The sequence below is a fragment of the Lissotriton vulgaris genome, chromosome 2_1 (assembly GCF_964263255.1).
Source record: "Lissotriton vulgaris chromosome 2_1, aLisVul1.2, whole genome shotgun sequence".
Classification (NCBI taxonomy): domain Eukaryota; kingdom Metazoa; phylum Chordata; class Amphibia; order Caudata; family Salamandridae; genus Lissotriton; species Lissotriton vulgaris.
Window position 1 is genome coordinate 160,851,277 of NC_141687.1, and position 23,371 is coordinate 160,874,647.

The 23,371-nt window shown below is 42.0% G+C and overlaps 1 protein-coding gene across 1 annotated transcript in view; it reads right to left on the reverse strand.

Moving 5' to 3' along the window:
• Positions 1 to 2,950: 2,950 nt before the first annotated feature.
• Positions 2,951 to 23,371, reverse strand: part of LOC147729751 (eosinophil peroxidase-like) — a 74,000-nt gene continuing 53,579 nt past the window's right edge. Inside the window, exons 8-13 of the mRNA XM_086954639.1 lie at positions 22,421 to 22,581; positions 20,221 to 20,479; positions 13,954 to 14,124; positions 7,763 to 8,000; positions 6,958 to 7,169; positions 2,951 to 5,618 (exon numbers count right to left, since the gene is read on the reverse strand). Of these exons, the coding sequence (XP_086810765.1) occupies positions 5,596 to 5,618; positions 6,958 to 7,169; positions 7,763 to 8,000; positions 13,954 to 14,124; positions 20,221 to 20,479; positions 22,421 to 22,581 (1,064 nt within the window). The 3' untranslated portion in view covers positions 2,951 to 5,595. The remainder of the gene's footprint in view (positions 5,619 to 6,957; positions 7,170 to 7,762; positions 8,001 to 13,953; positions 14,125 to 20,220; positions 20,480 to 22,420; positions 22,582 to 23,371) is intronic.

The window sequence follows — 23,371 nt, forward strand, 5'->3', positions numbered from 1 at the left end:
TTGTCATGTGCTTAGCCCTCTGACCTCATTAAGAGTTCAGAGGTGTTTGTTAGTTAATAAATATCTGTTTATTTTCAGAACAACCTGTGTGGTGTCCTTTCACTTGGTATTCAAGGGGTTATATGTGGTAAAACAGCTGGCTTTACATGCCATTCAGAGTTTAGCTTAAAGACTGCTTTTGTCCATGATACTAGGATAGCTGGTCTATAAGGTTGACTTACAACCAATCACCATAAGGGTTATTTGGACTGATACAAGGTGATTACTAGAACTAGTGAGCATCATATATCAGGCCAACTTCTCACAGTGGGTTTATCTATGATGAGAACTCCCATGAGGTTGTTTTCCATTATACCTCTAGAGATGTGTCTTGTGACTCTATGTGTATTGGGGGGAAAGGAGGAGATTACGGAAGGTTTATGCAAGCTATCACGGTGTGCAGTATTGAGGGGGGAAACCAGTGGTTCATAGGAATGGAGTAGTGTACTCAAGTCTTTACTTGATAGCGTGCTGACAGAATATTGAAGTCTCCTAAAAGTAATAAGTGTTTAGTGGAGATAATATGTGGGGCAATTAGTTCCATAAGTTGTGGCGAGAAATCCGGTTTCGGGTACCTGGGGGCCGTTTTTGTTACAGGGCCATTTTTGCAGCATAGCTGCAATATCGACCCCTGTAAAAAAGTCTGCCAAAACTGGCCCTGGCAAACAGCTTGCCGCACCCCCAACACTCTCAGGTGGACAGCCACGCACTTTGACTGGGCCAGTTTTGGTTCCCAGTCCACCCCTGCCAACAGCCTATACCTTGGTGCACCCACATTCATTATATGCACAATACAACTCATCCAAAATGCAGTCTTAATGGTTCTTCTCTGCCTTCACCCAAGAGAACGCATGCCCCCAGACCTGCAATTTCTGCACAGGCTTCTATAGCTATAAAGGCAATGTTCAAGGCACTCTGCAGTATCTACAGACCCTCCCAAGGAAAAGTACTGCTATACCTACAAGTTAAATGGTAATCAAGTAATACAAACCACAAAAAGCAGTGCCCTCTAGGCTTCCACCACTTCTAATCGTATTACTTTACCATAAGAAATCCGTAGGAGGCACTGCTTTCTCAGAACAAGCTGCCAAGGTATAGAACTCACTACCAGCCAGCACTTGTAGCACCCTCAACCATATACCCTCCCAAAGACAGTTTAAAAGGTGTCTATTTTTTAGATAATTGCACCACTTGCAGACAGACAGCACAGCCCAGAAAACAGTCACTCCTTCACTGTCAGACCTCAGCTTCCAACCGACAAATTCCAAACAACTCACCAGCAAACTGCATTGCTTTCATTATGCAGGTAAGCAAAAAAAGGCTGAACTATGGTTCGCCATGACATTTTGTAGTTATGTACTTCCATATATATAACTGCCATGTCCCACAATAATACTAAAACCATAATAAAAATAAATTAAATTAAATTAAATGAAAAGTGCTGCTTATATAGCAGTCTCCTGGCGCTGAAAATGACAAAGTTCAAATTACATAGAATGGGACTTAAATTAGGTCTAAGCAGCAGGCATCAGATATCCCAAAGATCCGAACTGCCCCTCCCGTTCGATTACTCTAAGTTCCTTTGGCATGCAGTTCCAGGCCTTTGTTCCCAGTACAGTGCCTGATTTCCCACATCTGGTTACTAATTTAAAGCTCTGCACTTTAAGCAAGCTTGCAGCACTAGATCTTAGTGTTCTTGCTGTGATATAAGGCTTAAATCGTGCTGAGAGATAAGTTGGGTCCACTTGACGATGTGCTCTAAAAGTCATCAGTAGTAGTTTGTACAAAATCCTCTTATGAACTGGAAGCCAGTGGAGGGTCTTCAGGGCGGCCGAGGCTGATGCCCTGAGAGGGAGCCCTAGGACCAATCTGGCTGCTGTGTGCTGGTCTACCTGTAGTCTCTTCAGGATAGTGTTATTAATTCCTACAAGGAGGCTATTACAGTAGTCCAGGCGCGATAGTATGAGAGCCACTGCTACTGTTTTCTTGGCGGCTAACGGGATCAGGTTGAAGTACTTTCTTAACGTTTTTATAAGCCCAAAGCAGGTCTGAGTTGTCTTCAGGACATAGGGCTTAAAGGAAAGAGAAGAGTTGAACCAAACACCCAGATTTTTTTGCTACCTCCACCGTCGATGGGGAGGGGCTGTAATGTCGTCAGGCCACCAGTCCTTTGGTTGAAAACAATTATTTTTACCGATAGGTAAGATCTCAGTTTTATCGATGTTAAAGCAAAGATGATTATCTTTCATCCACTTTATAACTGCTGCACAGCAAGATTTGAAGTTTTCTTCCGCATCGGTGGAATTCTTATCCAGGGACAAAATTAACTCAGTGTCGTCTGCGTATGATGTGGTATCAATCCCATAGGATGAAATCAATGAGATGAGAGGGGCCATATATATATATTGAACAAAAGTGGACTGAGTGACGCCCCCTGTGGCACACCAGTGGACACGGCCTGTGCAGGTGAAAGAAAAGATCCCAACAAGATCACCTGCTTCCTATTTGACAGGAAAGATGTAATCCATGCCAACGCGGAATTGGATATGCCACAAGATCTTAGTCTGGCTAACAAGATGTTGTGTGAAATGGAATCAAAAGCGGCAGACAAGTCCAAAAGGATCAGGACTGTCTTCTTGCCATTATCCATTATAAATTTAATGGTATCTGATATCTCAAGTTACGCAGTCTCAGTTGAATGTTTTGGTCAAAAACCGGATTCACAGGAATGGAAAATCATTGATGACTCATAATACGCAGTTGTCAACAACTTGCAACTTTTACCTATCTAATTAGCCTAATACATACCTGCCCTGACCTGCTATGAGGGCATCCAGCACTGTACAGACAAAAAAAATCACCAAATGAACAGGCATTGAATAAATGAAGAGATCTGTCACACTTCACTGGACAGTTTTGGAGAAGTTTATTACAGTCCATTCAATGCAGGTCAAAATAGATAAACAATCTGACCGCTTCTTTACATCTACACTCAATTATGGGAGGATACAAATGGCCTTAGTTTTCAGATCCTTTCACTTTGTTCTCCTTCTAACCATACCAGCTCAGGACCACAACTTTACAGAGAATTTCAGATTTTATAGCCTAGTTCAGTATCGAGCTAAGCAGACTATATTGTAAGAAATACCATAAAGGGACCTGTAGAGCTGTTCAAAGCTAACTGCATACTGAAAACCATAAAAATGCATGTCTATCTCTTACATTTCATCATCCAACACAATGCTAAACCGGAGAGTAGGCATGAGAGGGTGGTGAACCCTACTAGAGCTACATGGCTAACAACGCTGCACAAAAGAGGCACCCCTACTGTCCTGTGAGAGACAGGAAGCAGCCTTGCAAGTGGCTCAGTATAGACAGCACTGTAAAGTCATTAGACCCAGGTGGGAGGAGGGGCAGTGTTACATGAAGAGTGAGCAGTCCCACTCCTCACACTCTTCAACTTTGTTGCTGCTGGAGTGGGCAGCAGGAGTATTAAAGAAACTGCTGGTGTGAGACACGAGTACACTTGTTGCACTGGAGCTTAGAGGGTCGTGCAATGTAGCATGGAAAGGAGAGGGCGTCAGAAGGTGATATACTTGTAACATGGGTACATGCTGTGTTGCTCTCTTGTGAATGGCATCACAGAAGTGGTGTCTACAGGGCAAAGGAGTAGCACATTCAGCCTTAGTGAAGAGCATACTCAGGAGAACCTATATTCTGGCTGCTTCAGGCACAGGTCCAGGTTCATTGCCTGGCCTGGCAAATTAACCCAAGCGTTCGGTAGGCAATAATGGGCTCTTCCCAAAAGAACACAGCTAAAGAGCAACTAGTAAGCATTCCCCTGAAACTCCCATGCTTCAGTACACTCTTTGAAGGCCAACAGCCAATAAGCAAAGAAATCTTCCCCTGCCAATCTATTGACAAGCACGCCATCAAACAAGCAATGATCCTTACATGTTCCAAAGTCCCATAGAAAATGTTTCCTCCTTAGAATTAATGCCATGGAGAAGAAGGTGTTAAAAACAGACATAGAAAAGAATAGGTCTCAATAAACATATTTATTAATAACAAAAATAACATGTTAAATTGAGAGTCTTGGAATAATGACAGCATTTCGATAGTTGACCCTGAATACGTTGCAAAACAATTGGATGAGCATACAAACTAGAATTACAGGAAAGTATGCTTCCAGCTTTATCTTGTGCAAATAACTCATAATAGACAATTGAAAGGAAGGGGAACAATATATACTTCAGGAAAATATATGACTTTCATGAACACAGTAGTAGAGACAGGCTTGCAGGATCTTCTGACTTCATGATATGTGAAAAACCATCTAAAGAGACTTTTTTTTCTATAGCATACCTGAGGGTCTTCTATGTGCCCTTTTGTCCTAGAATTAGGAATCAAATCAGATAAACTTCATTATTCATATCCTTTTAGATTCTACAATTAACTAAACACTGTGATCCACCACTCACACGAGTGATGCAGAGGTTCTCAGGTGGAGCTGAGAAGAGGAATCTTGCTGCTGAATGGATTATGACACTCATTAAAAGATTGATGCCTAGGATTGATACACGGCAGTCTTGACATAGAAAAGGACTTAGCATAGGCTCTAATGGCAAAGGTATTTCAATTGAATACTGCAGTCTAGTGGTGTATCTCATTATTAAGGTCTTTCCAGTGACTAGGGCTGAGCATAAAATCTTAGGCTTGACATTTCTAACTAGAGAAGGGTGAGTGTAGAATGGCAGGTTCTAGTATCCATGATTCTTTTCAGGCCCACAGGATGAAAGTCCATACAGACACTTTGATGGGGTGCAGGTTTTAATGATGAATATCACTCAAACACTACGATTGTGTGCAGGATTTCACAATGAAGGTCTCTCCACCGTCTAGGATTTGGTGTAGGATCTCAGGGTGAAGATTTATTCAAAACTAGGATAAGGTGTAGGATTTGAGGATGACGGATTCACCATGCAGTACCATTAAGTGTACAGTCTCAGAAAGAAGGGCTTGCCACCCTCCAGGATTGGGTTTAGGATCTCAGAATGGAGGGCTTTACAAACACTAGCATTAGGTGTAGGATCTCAGGATGAAAGTCCCTCCAAGCACTAGAACTAGGTGTTGGATTTGGGGAAGAAGGTCTCTCCATGTACTAGGTTAGGTGTAGAATCTCAGGTAAAAGGTTTCTCTATCCACTACAATGGAGTGCAAGATCATATGATAACGCCCTAAATGCTAGGACTGAGGGTGGAACTGCAGTATTAAAAATCATTCCATACATTTGTGGGATCTTGTCGAAGGTCTCACGATACATTAAAGTGACTGTGCCTCTCAAGAAAAATATCTTCCCAGACACTGGCGTTAAGTGGAGGATCACTGGTAGGAAGATTACAAGATTGAAGTTTCCCCAGAAGTAATTAAAAAACTGTCAACCAACGGTGATAGAGCAGCCCCAATTAAAGGACCATGTAGGATCAAAGGTAAGATTGCCTTGCTCGGAGTGAAAGCTCAATGTCTTGTGAGCTTCGGTCTGGATATCGTTGGATCCTACAGAGTGGTATCTTCATCCTCTGTGGAAGAAAAACATGTGTTACTGGAGCAAAATAAAAGGAGGGAAAATTCAACCAGTGCTAAATGAATAGAGGGAGGTAGGTAGGGTTAGGAAATGAGGTGGGTGTGAGTGACTGTAAGGTAAGCATGATTTACATACTCTGTATATGAGTAGGATAGAAGTCTGATGTGGGAAGGAAGGCAAGCACAAGTAGGACGCTCTATATGCATGAATTTTAAAAAGTGGGTATGTACGAGGAAGATAGCGTGTGTGAAACTGAATACAGATGAGGGGTAGGGATTGGGTGTGAACAGAAATGTGAGTGGTAGAAAACAATGTCTAGATTACTTATTGGTACTGGAAAATACGACTGGGGATGTGAATATTGAATGCCGAAATGGATGGGACATAATATTTTTAAAACAATATCCAGGGACAAAAAAGAAAACGATTAGTTCATAAAGAGATGTAAGTATTTACTAATCTAAACTCCACATCTACGTACTGTGAAGATATATATCACCAAGTAATGTATATGTGGAATTAGGTGCAGACAATGTATTGAAACTTACCTTTCTGACCTACATAGCTGCAAACAGAAGAACAATCGGACTAGCAGAATAGTTCTGTATATATGGGTTGCTAGTTACCAACTCTCATATCGCGAAATGAGAAAATGGAACAAAGGAACCTTGTGCTACTCTTTCCCTACACCACTAAGCGATGCGAATGCTGACCCCAGTGGCTTCCATGCAACACATTCTGAGACCAGAACTAGGCCCATGCCCAAGCCCAGCCTGTGAGCGGGAATGGTACCTAGGACCACTGCACTGAATATTTGTCAGCAGAGCGAGACGAAATGGAAGCATATAAATTAAAACAGAAAAAGCGTCTAAAATGGAACTGGAAATCTTGGAAAGAGGAGTGTATTTATACATCATAGCAATGTAAATTAGATAAAGGACTGTTGTGCATAGTATGTTTTTACAGAGTGTGTGGAAACTCTGGTATGGGGCCCCTCCACTAGTAGTTTGAACTGGGACAAGGAGGACAGGCAAAGGGGTAATGGAGTTTTCAGGCATTTGTCTGACTTTGAGGAATTACAGTGAACCTTCTCAACAACATTGGAAGGGGTGTGTGGCCCTAACTCTTGTGCACCCAGGGACACTCTAGTAATACTAGGCATATCTTTCACTTAGTTAGAAAACCATCACCACCAAAATGGAACAATCTGGGATTCTGTTGCCAGTAGCAGGCAGCACCAGTCAGAGAATCTGCAAGAATCCACTATTTCAGGGACAGTACTTGCACACCCCTGGGAAGGAAAACCCAAAGATTATGTATCGTCCTGAACTTACCAGGCTCAGAGCCTCGGCTCCTCCAGGGACTTAAATCGAGGGGAGGAATCTGGTTGCAACGCACAAAATCTTGCGGGTAACTGTTTGCCATGAAGACATTTCTCGGCACTTCAGTGATTGCTGTGTTGTCACAAATGACTCGCGCCAGTGTGGCCCTTTCCAGAGAGCGTCGTTGGGCACTGCTGAAAACACCAGGATTCTCATAATAAAACCTGTGTTGGAAAGAAAGAAGCACACATGGTGAAGGTCTGCTAGCCATACAACGCAAATTTCAGAGACATTTCACCCCAGCATTATTGGCTACAACTGCCAATATCACATTCCTTCTAGCCCCTGAGGTATACACGAATTAAACCCCAAACCTAAAATTTGCACTGCATGATGAAATGCACATCCAGATAGACAACGCTCGATCCAAAAAACAACTTGCACATGTAAGTGTGACTTTCACATGCACATAGCAAGATTTATTGCTGCAAGCAATTCACAAAATGACCTTGCAACATTAACGCCCTGACTCATGCACAGTATTACCCATAAGTGTGTAATATTGCACTTGAGTAAATCCCTTTTGCAGAGTGAGTGGTCTAGGCTATATTCCCACAGACATAGTGTCTTCTTCATATATAGATACACAATCTCTCCATAAAGACACCTAGCCATTTCTGAACTGTCCTCAAAGGTCTCTCACCACAAATCAAGAGCTACTACTTTCTGAGAAAGACATAGGGGTTGTTTGTTTACAGTTCAATATCATATCTTCTTACACAAATATAAAAAATATTCAAAAAAATGATGCACTTACCTATCACCATCCCGGGCCACTCGGAACTGGTTTCCAATAATGCAGGCTAGAAGAGGTCCAATTTTTCCACCAGGAACAAAAGGGTCTGCCACTCCTCCAAGCCAGATATCAATATTTCTGGGAGTCCCATAGAGAGCCATCAAATTTCTGGCCAGGTCACCATTATTCAGGACTCTTCGGAGTTCTGCCAGATTTTGGGGCTCAGAGAGTCCACAAAAACGCCGCCATGCACCATAATCTATTGAGAGAGTTAGACAGAACAGTGGTGAGATTAAAGTAATTTTCAAATTTATACCCAGAATGAGCAATCAGTTAAATTTGCATTGGGTGGTGAGAAGGTGTAAGGTTGAAAGCAACTTCCAAAATCATAAGTGAGGGTCAATGTACCATGGCATTGGCGTCACTTAAAGATATCTAAGGGCACAGCAGTGAATTGTACTCATGTCATGTATGACACCTTTAGTCTGATTTGGCTTCTTAGCAAACACAAATTCTGCTGTTTTTAATTTCATACTTTACAGTTTTAAAAGCAACACCACACATCCCAGGATGAAAGGTGCATATGGTTACAAGCCTAAATTGGCTTATGGGACAGGATTCCATAATAAAGGAGCTCAGATGTGGAATCTAAGATCTCCTGTGTTGTAATATGCCCATTTTGAAGCCCATAGCACAAAATGGCTTACTGACCAATTACCCATCCGGGTACATTTTCCTAATACTTTCACTTCAATTGTTGATTCTTTTGGCCCATGTATCGGAATCTCAAAGTTTTTTCATTGATATTGTGGCTCTTTCCTTTGCATATGTCAGGCTGTTTGTTAGATATCTTGGTGCTAATTGCGGTAATTGTAGACAAACAGGTGGAACACATGATACCGTGTGTGAGCAAGATAAAACATGACTGTGTAGGGAAAACAAAAGTGAATGAGATTGTAGATGATCTGAGCAATGTCTGGTTGTTAAAGGAGCCAAAAAAGAGCCAAAGGAGAGTCAGAATAATTGGAGTTTCAGAGGAAACTGTTATAGGTGTGGGAAGGTGGGACATTTGACTAACAGCAAAGAGTGCCCAGCATTAAAAGTGACTTGCAGCAAGTGTGGGAGGAAAGTTCATTTTAAGATCAGTTGCAAGAGTTACATTAATTACAGAAGGATGCTAGACGGGAAAATACACAAGTGTGTGATGAGATTGATTTGCAAATAGAAGGAAGAGGTGTGGGTAACCCCAGGGACTTCAAAAGTATTGAGGAACAAAAGATTGAAGCAATGTTTGTTTCATGCTCCAAGTTAACAATAATCTCAGCAGATGTATATGACAAAATGTTCAAGAGTAAGACAAAACTGCAAAGAATAGATGTAAATCCGGGAGGCTATGGGGGACAACCTATAAATATGAGCGGTTTCATTTGGGGAACTGTGGCATACAAAGACAGATATGCTGTTACTAATATATATGTATCCTACAGGGGATAATAATTCTAGGGTAGCAAGCACAAAAGTATCTTGGGATCAATCTCAACCCCAATAAAGACCCTCAAATTCTGGTTCAGAGGGCAAATTCAAAGTAAAGATTGAAGAAGAATTCCCTGAAGTTTTTTCAGAACAGTTGAGGTGTCATAAACACTATGTTCATTGAATAAAACTTAAAGAAAACTCACAGCCGGTCTCAGCCAAGGTGAGGAACTTGCCCATATCCATGTAGCAGGCGATAAGCGAGGAGTTGGAGAAACGGCAGTTTGAAAGTGATTGAGCCTGTGGAGGCCACAGAATGGCTGGTACATATAGTAGTGGCCAAGAAAAGCGACGGACAGTATGATTGTGCATAGACCTCAGAGCACTGAACAGAGAGGTTATAGTAGATAAATATCCGCTGCCGAACATCACTCAAATGATGAGTAGGGTAGCTGGAGCCAAGGTATTCTCAACTCTTGACTTAACTCCTGCATACTACCAAGTCAAACTGCACCCTAAGTAACGAGAACTGTGGGCGTTTATCATGCCCATGGGGGCTTTAAGTTCAAACGTATGCCGTTTGGACTTGTGTCAGCGGATGCAGTTTTCTATAGAATTAGGTCCAATCTACTCCAAGGGATCCCTGGGGTGCTATGCTACCAGGATGATGTACTGATATTTGGGGAGAATGGAGTACAGCATGACCAAAAGCTCAAACAAGTTCTGATGAGTTTCCAGGAGCAGGAACATATGGTAAAAAAGGAAAAGTGCAGAATAGGTTGCTTTGAAATAGAGTTTCTGGGACAAAGTGACAGCAGAGGGCATACTACCTAAAACAGAGCTGCAAGACACCATACTAAACCTTACACCACCTAAAAACAAAGAGGAAGTCAAATCCTTTGTGGGTATGGTTGAGTTTTATAATACGTTTGTTTAGAATTCTGCTAGGCGAACATACCAGATTCGCAATCTTTTGAAGAAAGGGGTAATGTTTGATTGGAGTTAGGAGTGTCAGAAAGAGTTTGAGGATTCCAAAGCAGCGTTGGCAGATGCTCCCAACCTGAAGACATTCGTAACAGGCAGGAGCATGGTTATAACAGCATATGCTAGCTTCAAAGGCCAAGGAGCTGTCATGACTCAAGAGGGTGAAAAGGGGGAGGAGACAAAAGTATTTGTGTCTTGATCGCTGCATCAGGCAGAAATGAACTGCTCTGTGATTGAGAAGGACGCTTTAACTGCACATTTGGTCATTAACACATTTAGAAATGTTGTATAGGGAACCAAGTTCAACTTGAGGACCAACCATAAACCTCTCGTTGAAGTTTTGATAAAAAAAGGACTAGACTCTATCTTGAGTAGGATCAGGAGGTAGGTGGTGAATCTACACGAATATACATTCGAGGTGGAGACGTACCATGCTGCAGATTGTCTCTCACACATTGTAGGGTACCAATGGGAGGAGAAAAATGATGCTAGCAAACAGGAGGATGACATTTTGGGCCTACAAAATGAGAAAGTGTGGTAGAATAAGCAAAGTGAAAGGAAGGTTTGAAGACTGACCCACTCTTGCAGAAGGTATGTGAAAGGACACAGTGTGAATGCTCAGTCCAGGACAAACAATAGAGTCACTCAAACCATTCTGGATGGTTAGAGATTAACTGTCCATAGTGGATCAGTGCCTTTTTCGTGGCATGAAGCTAATTTTGCTCGGAACCTTAAGGGACATTCTGATTAACTTGGCCCACAAGGGACATCTTGGTATTACCAAGACTAAACAGAGGCTATGTTTAGACTTTTTGTGTCCAAACATGGATTTGGACATAGAGAGGAAGATGCGGGAGTGTGTACCGTGCTCCTCTAGTGATAAGATACTCAAGTTGCATACGCCGCCCTTGCACTGTAGATCACCACCAGAGGGCCCGTGGGTGGTTGTAGCCCAAGACATAATTGGCCCATTAACAGGAGAGAACAGGTCTCTGTATATATTCGTGCAGGTAGACTTGTACCCAGTGACCTGAGTTGAAGTTTGTCTCAGAGATCACCACAAAATCAGTCATTGAGTTCCTGCTGGAAGTGTTCCTTAGGGAGGGGTTACCCAGTACCATACAGATGGACAACAGGGTTCAATTCTGCTCCCATAAAAAGAAGGAGTTTTTAGAGTGCAAACGAATGAAACACAAGTGCTGTGCTCTGTATCACCCAGAGGCTAGTGGGATCGTGGAAAGACTGAACAAACCCATCAAGAGGAGCATCCAGTTAGCAAGAGTCAATGGGATGTGCTCAAGGGAAGAGGTGATGAAGAGTTAGGAGGCATATAGGCTAACGCCACATCAAACTACAAACCTGACACCTTTTGAACTAATGAAAGCTAGGAAGCCCAACTCTAGGTTGGTACTAGGGTGGATGAAGTGACACAAAGGGCGGTAAGATCTGTCTAAGAATATTTCTTTGAGTGACAGGTAACAGAGTCATGACTGATAAAAAAGCAAGGTATGACAGAACACATGCAGTCAAAGGCATAGGTCTCAAGGTGGGTGATTTCGTCAAAGCTCACATGGGTAGAGCAAAGTGGTCCAAATTTACAGGACTTATGAGAATTATAAAATTATTCAGGAATGCAGTTAAGACTCAAGACGGGAGAATTTGGAACCTAGGGAGGGTAGTGAAGTACACTATCCCCCTCACAAACCTTGCCGTACTGGGAGAAGGCGAGAGTGAGATCCCTGTTGTAGCAAGTGCACCCACTGCAGCTGACACTGAGAAAACCAAAGTTCACCCCAGGTCAAGTGCAAGAAAGATATGCCGTCCAAGTTTCCTCAAAGATTAATTGTTGTACCATATGCTCATTATAGTTTCACATGTTTTCATGTTCTATTGGTCTCTCTCCAACCATACTTGGTTCTCTTTGTCCTCGTTCTCACCCCAGAGTTCCTGGGTCTTTTTCTTTTCGTGTGAACTTAATGTTTGTATAGAAGGGGGATTTATGGTATCCTCCGAATAAGGGGAGGAGACTCACGCTGGTTTGCATCTTTCCTTTCCTCCTCACAACAGAATGTTATTTTCCCACACCCTTGCTTATGCGGTTAGAATGTTGTTGTGGCCAGGATTCTATTTGAGGCTCCTGCATAAGTCTTTGGAGAACATTGATATTGACAGCTGTGGCTGAGGTGTTTGCTATGATGTTCATTTAATAAAGCCTCTTTCTTCACCCACCCTTGTCTCCTGCGGTTTACCAGCAACACTAGATATTTCACTAAACTTCTTAAACACATCTTTCATGAGATCACTAAAGGCCAGGGACCTCAGCCTGCTTTTTAAACTTAATGACTTTAACCCCTTTTTGGGCTGTTTTTTTTCTGATATGAAAAGACTTTATGGTGGAAAAACAGTTTGACTTATGACATCTGTAAATGTTCCCACTCGTTTCCTTTTTTGAAATCAGTAAAGGTAGTAGTTCCTTTCCAAAATTTACAAGCCATATAGAACTAGCGTGAGAGGAGGTTGAAATCTGGTACCTGGGCAGTTCCAATTTGTTAATAACAGTTTGTGGGTTTTATTTCAAACATATGTGTAATTGCACAGGACGTTTATGCTTTGATTGTACGGTTAAGTGGTGGGCTGTGCCTACTGCAGTGAGAGTTAAATGTAAAGGGAAGAAAGAAAACATATGTACAATAAACACTATATGGCAAGTTGAACAGCCAGGACATGTTTAAGAAACAATAATGCAGAACTGAGCCTCCATGCTAATTTCAGTCTCACCCAAGGCAGGCTGGCACATTTAGCAGAAAACTGACAAGCTTAAGTAGTCACTTGCAGTACTTGCCCAACCTTCTGGTATATTTGTGCATCACACTGGGATTTTTTACCAGTACCTCGGGTAGGCTGACATAACAAGCATCATTTGAAAAAAGTGCCTGAGAATATTAGAGTAGAACCCTAAAGTTATTGGCTTAAACCTCCGACATTAGGGCAATACTCAAGTATGTATCAATATAAATATCCTGGTAGATTCTGTTATATTTTATGTTTTGATGCTCACATTCTGATGGCCAGCAACACACTTTCTGAAAAGCACGGTTTTACTTCTGGCATAAATAATGGTGAGCTGGGTAGCCAGTATTACTGCTGGGCATATAGCAATGTTCTAATAGGCACAGTTTTATTTTCAAAAATGGTGCTGCAAAAATGTACTGTTCACGCAGATTGTTATTTAAACCTACTAAGAAAACAACTGCACTGACGATGGTCTACTTTGCTTGCTTGACACAGTAAGAGGCCAGTATAAGTAGCAGTTTTGCAGCACAACCTACCCGAAATGTCACCAGTAGGCACAAGAAAATTTTTAGGTAAAAGCCTTTGCTTTCAACTGAACAAGTCTATTTAATGCACATCTACAATTATGTTCTCTTACTCTGGAAAACAGAGCTGTACCAGAGTTTCTTATCTGAAAACTATGTTGTTGCCCCCTAGGCTACTTACCTGGAAGGTTCAGCTCTCTTTGATATGGTTTAATAGCTGATGGCTTGAGTTAAGGCATCTCTCTTTCCCTCCTTCCCAGGTTTCTTACCTGTGAAGCCTTGTTCTCTCTCCCCTTTGTCTTTTTTACCTAGAATTAATTTTCTCTTTTTCTCCTAGTCACTTATCTGTGAAGCTTTATTCTCTTCCATCTGGTTCCTTACCTGGGATACCAGGGTTTACCCACTATGCTCATTTATCCCAACCTAAAAGGGTCATACCTGGGATGGCGTGATCTCGGCCTCGTTGCATGTTGATAGCCGCTAGATCAAGTCCAATCCTCTTGAATAGTTTGAAGAGACGGTCTCGCAGTTCATCCACCACCATCTGATTCTGCCTGTTGAGTTTTGCACGATTTGCCATGAGGCCACGGAGGAGAGGGTCAATGCCACCTGCAAAACAAAATTATCAATAAGGATTATTACATCTGTACCGTGACTGTGACTATGTGGCTATATTGAAAGAACAAGGAAGTTTTAGAAAATCCACCAGTTCACAAAATCATCCCAGAAAACTACTAGAAATGTGAGCTACAACAGTAAATTAGAGGGGACCACCTCTTTCTGGAGGCAAGGGTAGAAGATGCTGCAGGTAGACACGGAGGCAAAAGCCTCCACTTCCTCAGATTCATGGAACTTGTAGACGGATCCACTGCTAAACTTTTTCATGGGAAATGGTTGCTGGAAACTTTGAAACTGAAAGGATTATCTAAACTGTTTTGAATTCGACGGGCTCAGAGGGCACTGGCAGCATGCCAAAAACCTGGCCACAAGATCGCGTCTGGAATTTTGGTATGGGATGCCACTATTCAGTGGCTCTTCACATCGAACATGCACAATGGAAAGAGATGAAAAAACAGTTTCTTCTTGACTACATCCAACCACTGCCACATCACAGCTTCTTTGAAGCAGGTAAAAAGATGTCTGCGCAAAGCATGTAAAAGATGTTTCCATCCATGTTCTTTTCCACCAAGCTGAAAGTACTTAAAGATGATGGAGTTGAATTCTTCACAACCCCAAGTTGGGATTTAATAGTTAGCTAAGATATCCCTCACCATCTTCGTGAAGCTGCTGATGAAGGGGATGGTCTTGACTGACAACTCACCCATAGGAGATGTTCATATTGCGACTGGTAGAGTGGTGGTGAATGCTGATGGAACACTGCAAGTTGAAAAATAAACATGCCACATGGAAGGTACTGATTTCCTGTTTTCAGTGGCCAGAGGGAAAAGAGAGCTGAAGGTACCCCTCGGCTGTTTTTTTAAGACAGTGCTGAGCACCACGCCAGTGCACTCTGAGGCCCCCTCCCCCCTTTCCTCTTAAGGACGTTTTTTGGTTTTGGGTTGATTTTAAATTGGAATTGGAATAAGATGCAAGTATATAGGGTTGGTTTCAAGAGCTGGATCTGTTTGCAAACGATAATGACTGAGTCTCAAGTAATTTGAAAGATTACTGTTCCGTGGGTGGGAGGTACTATACATGATATTCGCTTTACCCACAGAGGTGTACTAGTCTGTAAAAACATGAGGAAGTTGAACAGATACGACAGCAACGCATTACTATGAGGCACTATGAATAGGCATTGGTTGTATTATCTTAACACGCCCATTAGATGGCAGGGAGGGTGAGAGGCATGATATGGAACGGGATGGGCTTAAACAATTAGAGAAAATGAGACTGTGTCCTTATTGCACTCGCGGAGGATACACACCTCAGTGCTGTAGAGCATGGCAAACTGGTGAAGAAATAGAAGGGAGAACCTTACTTTTTTGTATGGAACTGGTTCAGAGAAACGCAAGTAGTACAGAACCCGGAGTGCCACTTAACCTTTGCCTTTTGGCCTAGCCAATGATGATGTCCCTTGCGTCCCAGACAAGGATTCCTTTCCTTGGTATGGGCGGATACAATATTAGTGCAGCATATTCTGCTGCCACTAGGAAGTCTAGTCAGTTGAGAGAGATGATAGGCCAGGTGTCTCCAGCCAGTCAATTGCGAGCTAAACTTAGCTCCCAGACACCTTTAGAGTAGCTCACAACCTTGAGTTAATTTTTAGATAAGCACAATGTTAAGGGAAGGCTGTGTTTATTTGACATTATTATCTTCCAGCTTTAGATAGCAGTGGGCATCAGATTTATGGCTGGGACGGGGGTACCGAGGTGAACAACTTAAGCACTGAGGTATTTAACTGTTAAAATTCCTTGTGATCTCAGCAGCTGTGAACAAAATTATGTTTCTGAATGCTTTTAAATTGCATAAAATTCAAATAAAACCCTCCCCTAATGATTAAGTTAACCCTTCATTTTAATTTTCCCCCATTTCAAACTGTTGCACTTACAAAAAGCGGGCCATTTGCTCCCAGTGGCAAGTAGATACCGTGCCATAAGTGTAACTGAAAAGTACGGCCATGTTTTTAATGAGACAGATTTAAAATGCAGATTTTTTTCCATATTATGAAATGTTTTGAAGAATATATTTCGGCACTTTAAATGTCTCCCATTTTAAAAAAAAATGTTTGTGTGATACTAGTAACAGTGCCAAACATGTCAAAGAGGTATGCCCTGTGCTGTGAGTACATATGACACAGACTGTCAGTCACCCCTACACATAAATATATTCCACTCATACGCACATGTTCATACATCCCCAAAGACCACACTCCCACTGACACACATGGCAACCCTGTCGTAGTATCCCTAGTCAGAGTAGCTTGTAATAGAGTAGAATGCAATGAAAGCACTACTGCGGACACCATGTATAGGAACATGTATGGGGTCAGCGAATATCTGTAGGTAGATATAAAAGAGACCAAGAGGAAGACGACCACCCTCGAGAAAGAAGTAGTGCAAAGGCTATAAATACATGAACACCTGAAAGATGACAATCTAAACTGCAATGATTAACATTCCAAATGACAATGTGCATGGGGTGGGAGGGTGTTTAGCTGGTTGTTCAAAGAGAAATCAAAAAGTGACCAGTCCTAATCCTGATCATTAAAGAGAGTTCCAAATTATGCAAAGAGGAATAAAATTGATGTTCTTTTAAGGATGTTGTTTTATATCCAAATAAAGATATTATTACTTTTCTTTTGGAACCTGTAATGGAACTGTTAGCGTATGTTGGGGAAGTAAGGTGGTGCAGTGGAGGATTGTGTAAGAGACCCCCCTACACATCATCCACAATATTTTGACAATATATTGATTTTCTTGAAAGATCAAGCAGTGAAGGTCCTCTGAATCCTCCATATACTTTATATATTCAGCAATACGACTGTTTTGCACACCAGTTGGCACAAGACTAAATTATGTACTCTGGCCACATGGCACACAGAAGAAGTTTAGTTTACCATGAACTGGGTCTCATGTGGCAGAACCCTTCTTTTAAATACTTAGGCATCATTTTCGCAAGACCAGGAATGCTGCATTGAAGCAAACAAGGGCTGAGTAAATCCAGAGACTCGAAACTTGGTGGCATTCTGGTCAAAATTCCCAGTCTTTGTTGAGTAGGGTGGCCTTGGTTGGTGGAGATGGTGGTACTATCTACCTGCTCGTGTGTATTTCAAGAAGTTTTACTCTGTTCTCTAGGAAAATATTCCAAGAGCTGAATAGTATTATTCCATCTATGCTCTGGCTGTGAAAGTGCCCCATAATCAAACTGGCTACCCTAAAACTGCCATATGAGAGTCAGAGCCTAAACAAACGTGATTGACAGTTATTGATTAGCTTCCCATTTACAACAACTTCCCGATTCGCTAACAGAAATACAGGAAAGACAAAGCAGGTTATTAGACAAACATCTCAGAGACAGACCCCTTAAATATCAGTTTTTCTCCCCTATTGGCAAGAGATCCAGTGATCAGACTCTTTTCAAACATTTGGGATGGGTTGTCCTGATTAGCAATTTAGAAAACACTGGGTTCTCACCTAGTCCCATTATGGAGGTATCTAAAGTTCTGCAAGCTCTACACGGTGGTAAGTAAGCATTGGCGGAATTTGCAAATTCGTAATCGCGATTCACAAATTCCGCGAGCATGCAAAAAAATTTTTTGCGAGTTCACAAGATTTTTTTACCAGTTAGGGAACGAGAACATGCGCATGCGGTCGCAACGGTCGCGAACATGTTGTTTTCATTTAACCAGCCTGCTCGCGATGCCTTTATCCTGTTTCGGGTCCCAATGACGTGTTCGTGTTTGCAATTTCCTGTTTCAGGTCGCATTGACGTGTTTGAGTTTGCAATTTCCTGTTTTGGGTCACAATGACGTGTTTGCGATCGCGACGTCGCTCGGCCAGCTACCAAAACCTCGCCGCACATGCGAACAGGGAGGAAAACTCATCAGCGAACGCAGAATCATGGTAAGTCAATGCCTCGCGCGCAAGATTGTATTTTTGAAGCGCGAACAAGAAAATAAAATCCGCCAACTCGCGAATTGCGGATTTTTGGGACAATTTCTCGCTATTCGCGGATCGTGAAATTGCCCAAAATTCGCAAATTCCACGAGCGGAACAAATTTTCCGCCCATTCTTAGCGGTAAGGGCAGTGTAAAGGACCAAAGGTGAGTGTGACATGAAGGGGGACTTGTATAACGGTGTAGTGGTATTCATTTTTGAAGGAGCTTGACTACTGTAGGGGATGAAGTTGGGTCATTTCGGCTTATACTCACGATTGTCAAAAACCACACCCACCAAATTAGAGGTGATTTCCAGATAATCACCAGAATCTAGCACCCTTAAGCCCTTACTGACACTGAGACTGGATGGTTGTCCCCTTTTCACACATTACAGGGTGGTATATCCTAACTGACCAAATCAGGATCTACAGCTAAGGGTTAAATGGGACAGGGACTACACACTGACCACCAGTGGTTTAGGGTGTTTGGTTATTTTCATATAGTATCCAGAAACCCATGGTTCAGGCTCACCCACATTAGGTACCTGCATAGAACCTATTTCAATCCAAAGACCTACTCCACATGATTTGGAAATGAAAACTGATATAGATACTTTGGAATGGGGTAGTCCAGCTCTTTAGAGGACTAATGGTTAACTAGTTAAAGTAGAACTTAAACACTGCATTCTGGGCCTACACCCACACCCACAACCAAGAATTATGCACATGCAGTTCTGCTTGATGACTCTAGGATTCATTCTTACTAAAATGTGAATGGTGATCCTTCGGAAACAGGCTGGGGGACTGAGATTTAAAGAGTGGCAGAAGCATGTTAGTGAGTAGTCATTAGTGAGAAAAATATGCATGATTGCAGTAAGCACAGACCCCATGGTGGGAGAAAACTTAGAAACATGGAAAAATTTGCATGAAGACTTAGGCCCGCTTAGCAGTGATAATGTTGTTAGTCAACACGTTGAGAATCCTAAATAATAGGGTGCTCTCATGAGTTACACAGTTACGTAACATCTCTGATGTATTGACTGAACCCTTGGTTGCACGCAAAAAATGTCTGTTAAACATTCTATTTTGCAGATCACCTGTTGAGCTGTGACTAGATTTTGACGTCTCCCTTAACTATGAAAAACTCCGTTAAAAACAAATAGAAAATCTATTCTTCCATATATATGCTCACCTTTACAATATGTTACAATATGTTAGTAATTGATATTCATAACATAATACCCAATATTTTGACATTCTATCAAGATGAGGCATATTTGGGAGTAAATGACTGGTGGACTTTGCATCAATACCTTTCTAGGATGATGGTATTTTGATATGGATTCTGGAAATTTACCCAACAAAAGTAAGGCAAGGAGTCAGTGCCCAGACACGTTGTCTCCCTAACATTCAGGTAAATTTCCATGAATGTTTTCAACAGTTTAATTATCTTTTCATGATAGTTCACTAGCCTTTTGAAGAGCAATCCTTCATGATGCTGGCTCTGCAACACTTAGTGGTGCATCTGATCTGTCAAGGGTGCTGAACTATGACCATTTTTGATGGAGTTAGCTTGACTGGCTCAGTGGTGGGGATGGAAGTGGATGTGCCGTAAACTGAGCTCTAAAGTGAGCAGCTAAGCTCCTGACGGCAATTGGACAGAGCCTTCATTGTCACTGTCCTGTACATTTGGCTCATTGTGTTTGTAAGATCATATCCAGAGATGGCCACCCCTCATTGAAGACTATTGTAACAGGGAGTGTCCATGTAAGATGAGTCTAAGAGTTTCCTGCCCACCCTACTAGATGCTTCATCACACATTTTATTCCTGTGGCTGTTTTTGTTTAGAAACCTCAGTTTTAGTGCTGTGCCCCCGCTACCGTTTTTGTCAACATTACTAAGTTGGTAATGACTTATAATTGATAGGTGTAGCCCCAGCAAAATAACACATCACTGTCTGTTCATCTCTCTACCTTGGACATATGGTGGGTAGCCTTCAAGTAGATTTTCTGTGCAACTCTCTGTCCTTTACCTCCTTGCAGTATGCTGTGCATATGGAGGAGTTGCACGTGCTGTTTTGGCAAGAAAGATGGGGTACTGTCTTACCTTCTCTCACGATCCTCCAGCTGTTGAAGAAAGTCATGTGGAGTGGAACTTCAGAAGCTGCCCCAGTCAGCGGGCGGTACCCATCCTCCAGGCGGTAGATCGTGGGCTGGATGGAGGCATGAGCAAAGCGGTAGGCGAGGGTGAACACATTTGCTACTCGTGGGTCCACGGACTCGTTGTATCCTCGGTAGGTACCAATAATTCGTGCAGCTGCTTCATTGCCCATCAAAAGGGGGATGTAATCTTTATAGGTTATTTTCTGGAAGAAAAAAAACATTACAAGGATATTTTAAATTTATAAAAACAAACAGCCAATAGGGGATGCGAGGCTTTTACCTAATCTGAGACTGTATTGTGCCTACAGTGTTGCAGAAATATACACATGGAAAGACTAGATGGGTCTGGTGATCTTTTTCTGCATAAAAATAGAAAGATGCTGTGGTAGTTTATGCATTAGGGTAGCTATAACTGAACCCTTTAGGCCTTTGGTACAGAGTCAGAGTGCCTAGGTTATTGACAGCCGCTGCTGTCCAATGAGGACAAGCTAATTGAGAATCAACTTTTGTGTTCTCGTGGTCTGGCATGCTTTGTGCACTCACAATGTTACACAGCAAAGTGTCACCAGCACAGAATCACTCTCCCTATTGCACAGGATAGTATCACCAGCACAGGCTTACTCTCATTGGTACACAGTATTGTATCACCATCACAGGTTCACTCTCATTGTTACACAGTATTGTATCACCAGCACAGGTTCACTCTCATTGATATACACTATATTCTCACTATCACAGTTTCACTCTCATTGTTACACAGTGTAGTATCACCAGTATAGGTTCAGTAACATTGTTACACGGAATAGTATCACCAGCACAGGTTCACTCTCATTGTTACACAGTATTGTATCACCAGCACAGGTTCACTCTCATTGTTATACACTATATTCTCACTACCACAGTTTCAATCTCATTGTTACACAGTGTAGTATCACCAGTATAGGTTCAGTAACATTGTTACACAGTGTAGTATCACCAGCACAGGTTCACTCTCATTGTTACACAGTATTGTATAACCAGCACAGGTTCACTCTCATTGTTATACACTATATTCTCACTACCACAGTTTCACTCTTATTGTTACACAGTGTAGTATCACCAGTATAGGTTCAGTAACATTGTTACACAGTGTAGTATCACCAGCACAGGTTCACTCTCATTTTTACATAGTATAGTGTAACTAGCACAGGACCTCTCACTAATATAGGGTGCAGCATCGGCAGCTGTTCCACAGTACAATATCAACACCATATAATGCCTCTCAGTGTTACTTAATACAGTATCACGAGCACAAGATCACTTTCACTGTGACTCAATCCAGGATGGTATCTAAAGCCAGAACCACTCTCACTGTTAGACAGATAACTCTGAAAATTAGACAGTCAATACTGTATCACCAGTAGTAGATCTCTCTCACTCTTGTAAACTATAGTATAGTTTCACCAGGAATAGATCACTCTGTGTTACAATGTACTCTGACTGCTTCACGGTGTGTAGAGTTTACCCTGCACTGTTTCACTAACATTGTTACCCAGTTCAATGTACTCAATACTAGATCATTCCCATTGTTGCACTTGTGTTTGTACGAGGAGGCTTCCATCCTGCGTGGAAAGGATTTAATTCGCTCTTCGACTCCGTCACAAATAGGACTGTCCAACAAGAAAACTACACTTCAACAGGCTTTAAAGGTGGATGCACCATGTAGTACGGTTTAGCTTTCCGTGTTGGTCAGTCCTGCTTTTGCACAATTACGAATACCTCATCCAGGATACTACACTACAAATGCGCCAGTTAATACATAAAACGCTTCCATTCTTCTCCCTTACACCTTTTGCAGAAGTACATTTTGTCAAATCGTACTGTGAAATATATCTGCTGAGGTTGACACTACCGCTGGTGCAGCTAACATTGTGGTCTGTACAATGAACTATACAAAGTATCATAAAATCCTTCTCTGGTGGGGACAGGCAATGTGGGTGCATAAAACTGCCAGACACTACTATTAGGCATAGCCAGGCCATGGTTTTCATGCTACTTTCAGGCACATTATATGTGCTACTTCTGCATAGGTGATTGTTTTTGGTCTTAACAACACACATTTAACGGTTTCAAATTCAGTCATATAAATGTACTTTCTGGAATACCTGGAGAATGCCTCCTACAACTTTTCTGGCTTCCTGATAGAGAGTTTCTCCTGTCCAACGAGGGTTCATCCGCCGCAGCTCCCTGGCCACACGGTTGTGTTCTCGCATGAAAATTGTGTGGAAGGCTGTGAGGCCTGGTTGCTCACTCGTCCTGGGATCACCTTGATGTAAGAAAAGCATTACAGACAAGATTAGCAGTCCTGTCATTTAACAACTATAATTCGGAGCAAAGTATTATTTTCACATCTAAGGCTGCATGTGGATACCCATCCTTTGGGTATTCCCTCAGATTGTTGCATTGGCTGTTTTTGCTGGCTACAGAACTCTGTGCACTTTGCCCTGGGTAACCAGTGGAATAAAGTGCCTGTGTTACCTCTTTCAACATGATGATAGTGGCATACCCCTAATTTGCATATTTTACTTACCTTTTAGTCCCTAGTATATGGTACCCAAAATGTATCCAGAGCCTGTAAGTTAAATATCCCTGGTGTACTGCAGCACTTATTGTGCTGCCCATTGCAGTGTTACAGCAGTCCCGACCCCATGCCTAGCTCTGGCAAAGCAGTTTTAAAACTGTCAATTCGACCTATAAAAGTATACCCTTTGGACGGACCTAAACCTTCATTTGAAATACTAATAAGTCAGCCCTGAGGTAGGGCTTAGTGCCCATAAAGACTTAATGCATGGTATTTAAAATTAGGACATATAAAGGTTTACTGTCCCACATGTCCTTAAGGTGAAACAGCCTAAAAGCTATTTTCATTGTGGCAATGCTAGCTCCTTCCATAGCGAAACACTGGGATACATTATTACACATTTTAATGCTGATTTTGGTTTCCTAACAGCAAAAAACAATTCCAAAGACTCTTTTAACCACATTGATGCTAGTGTTATTTTCCTCCTGTGCTGAGCTTTTGGTTTCCCCATTGTTCATGACGAGCTCAGCTCGTC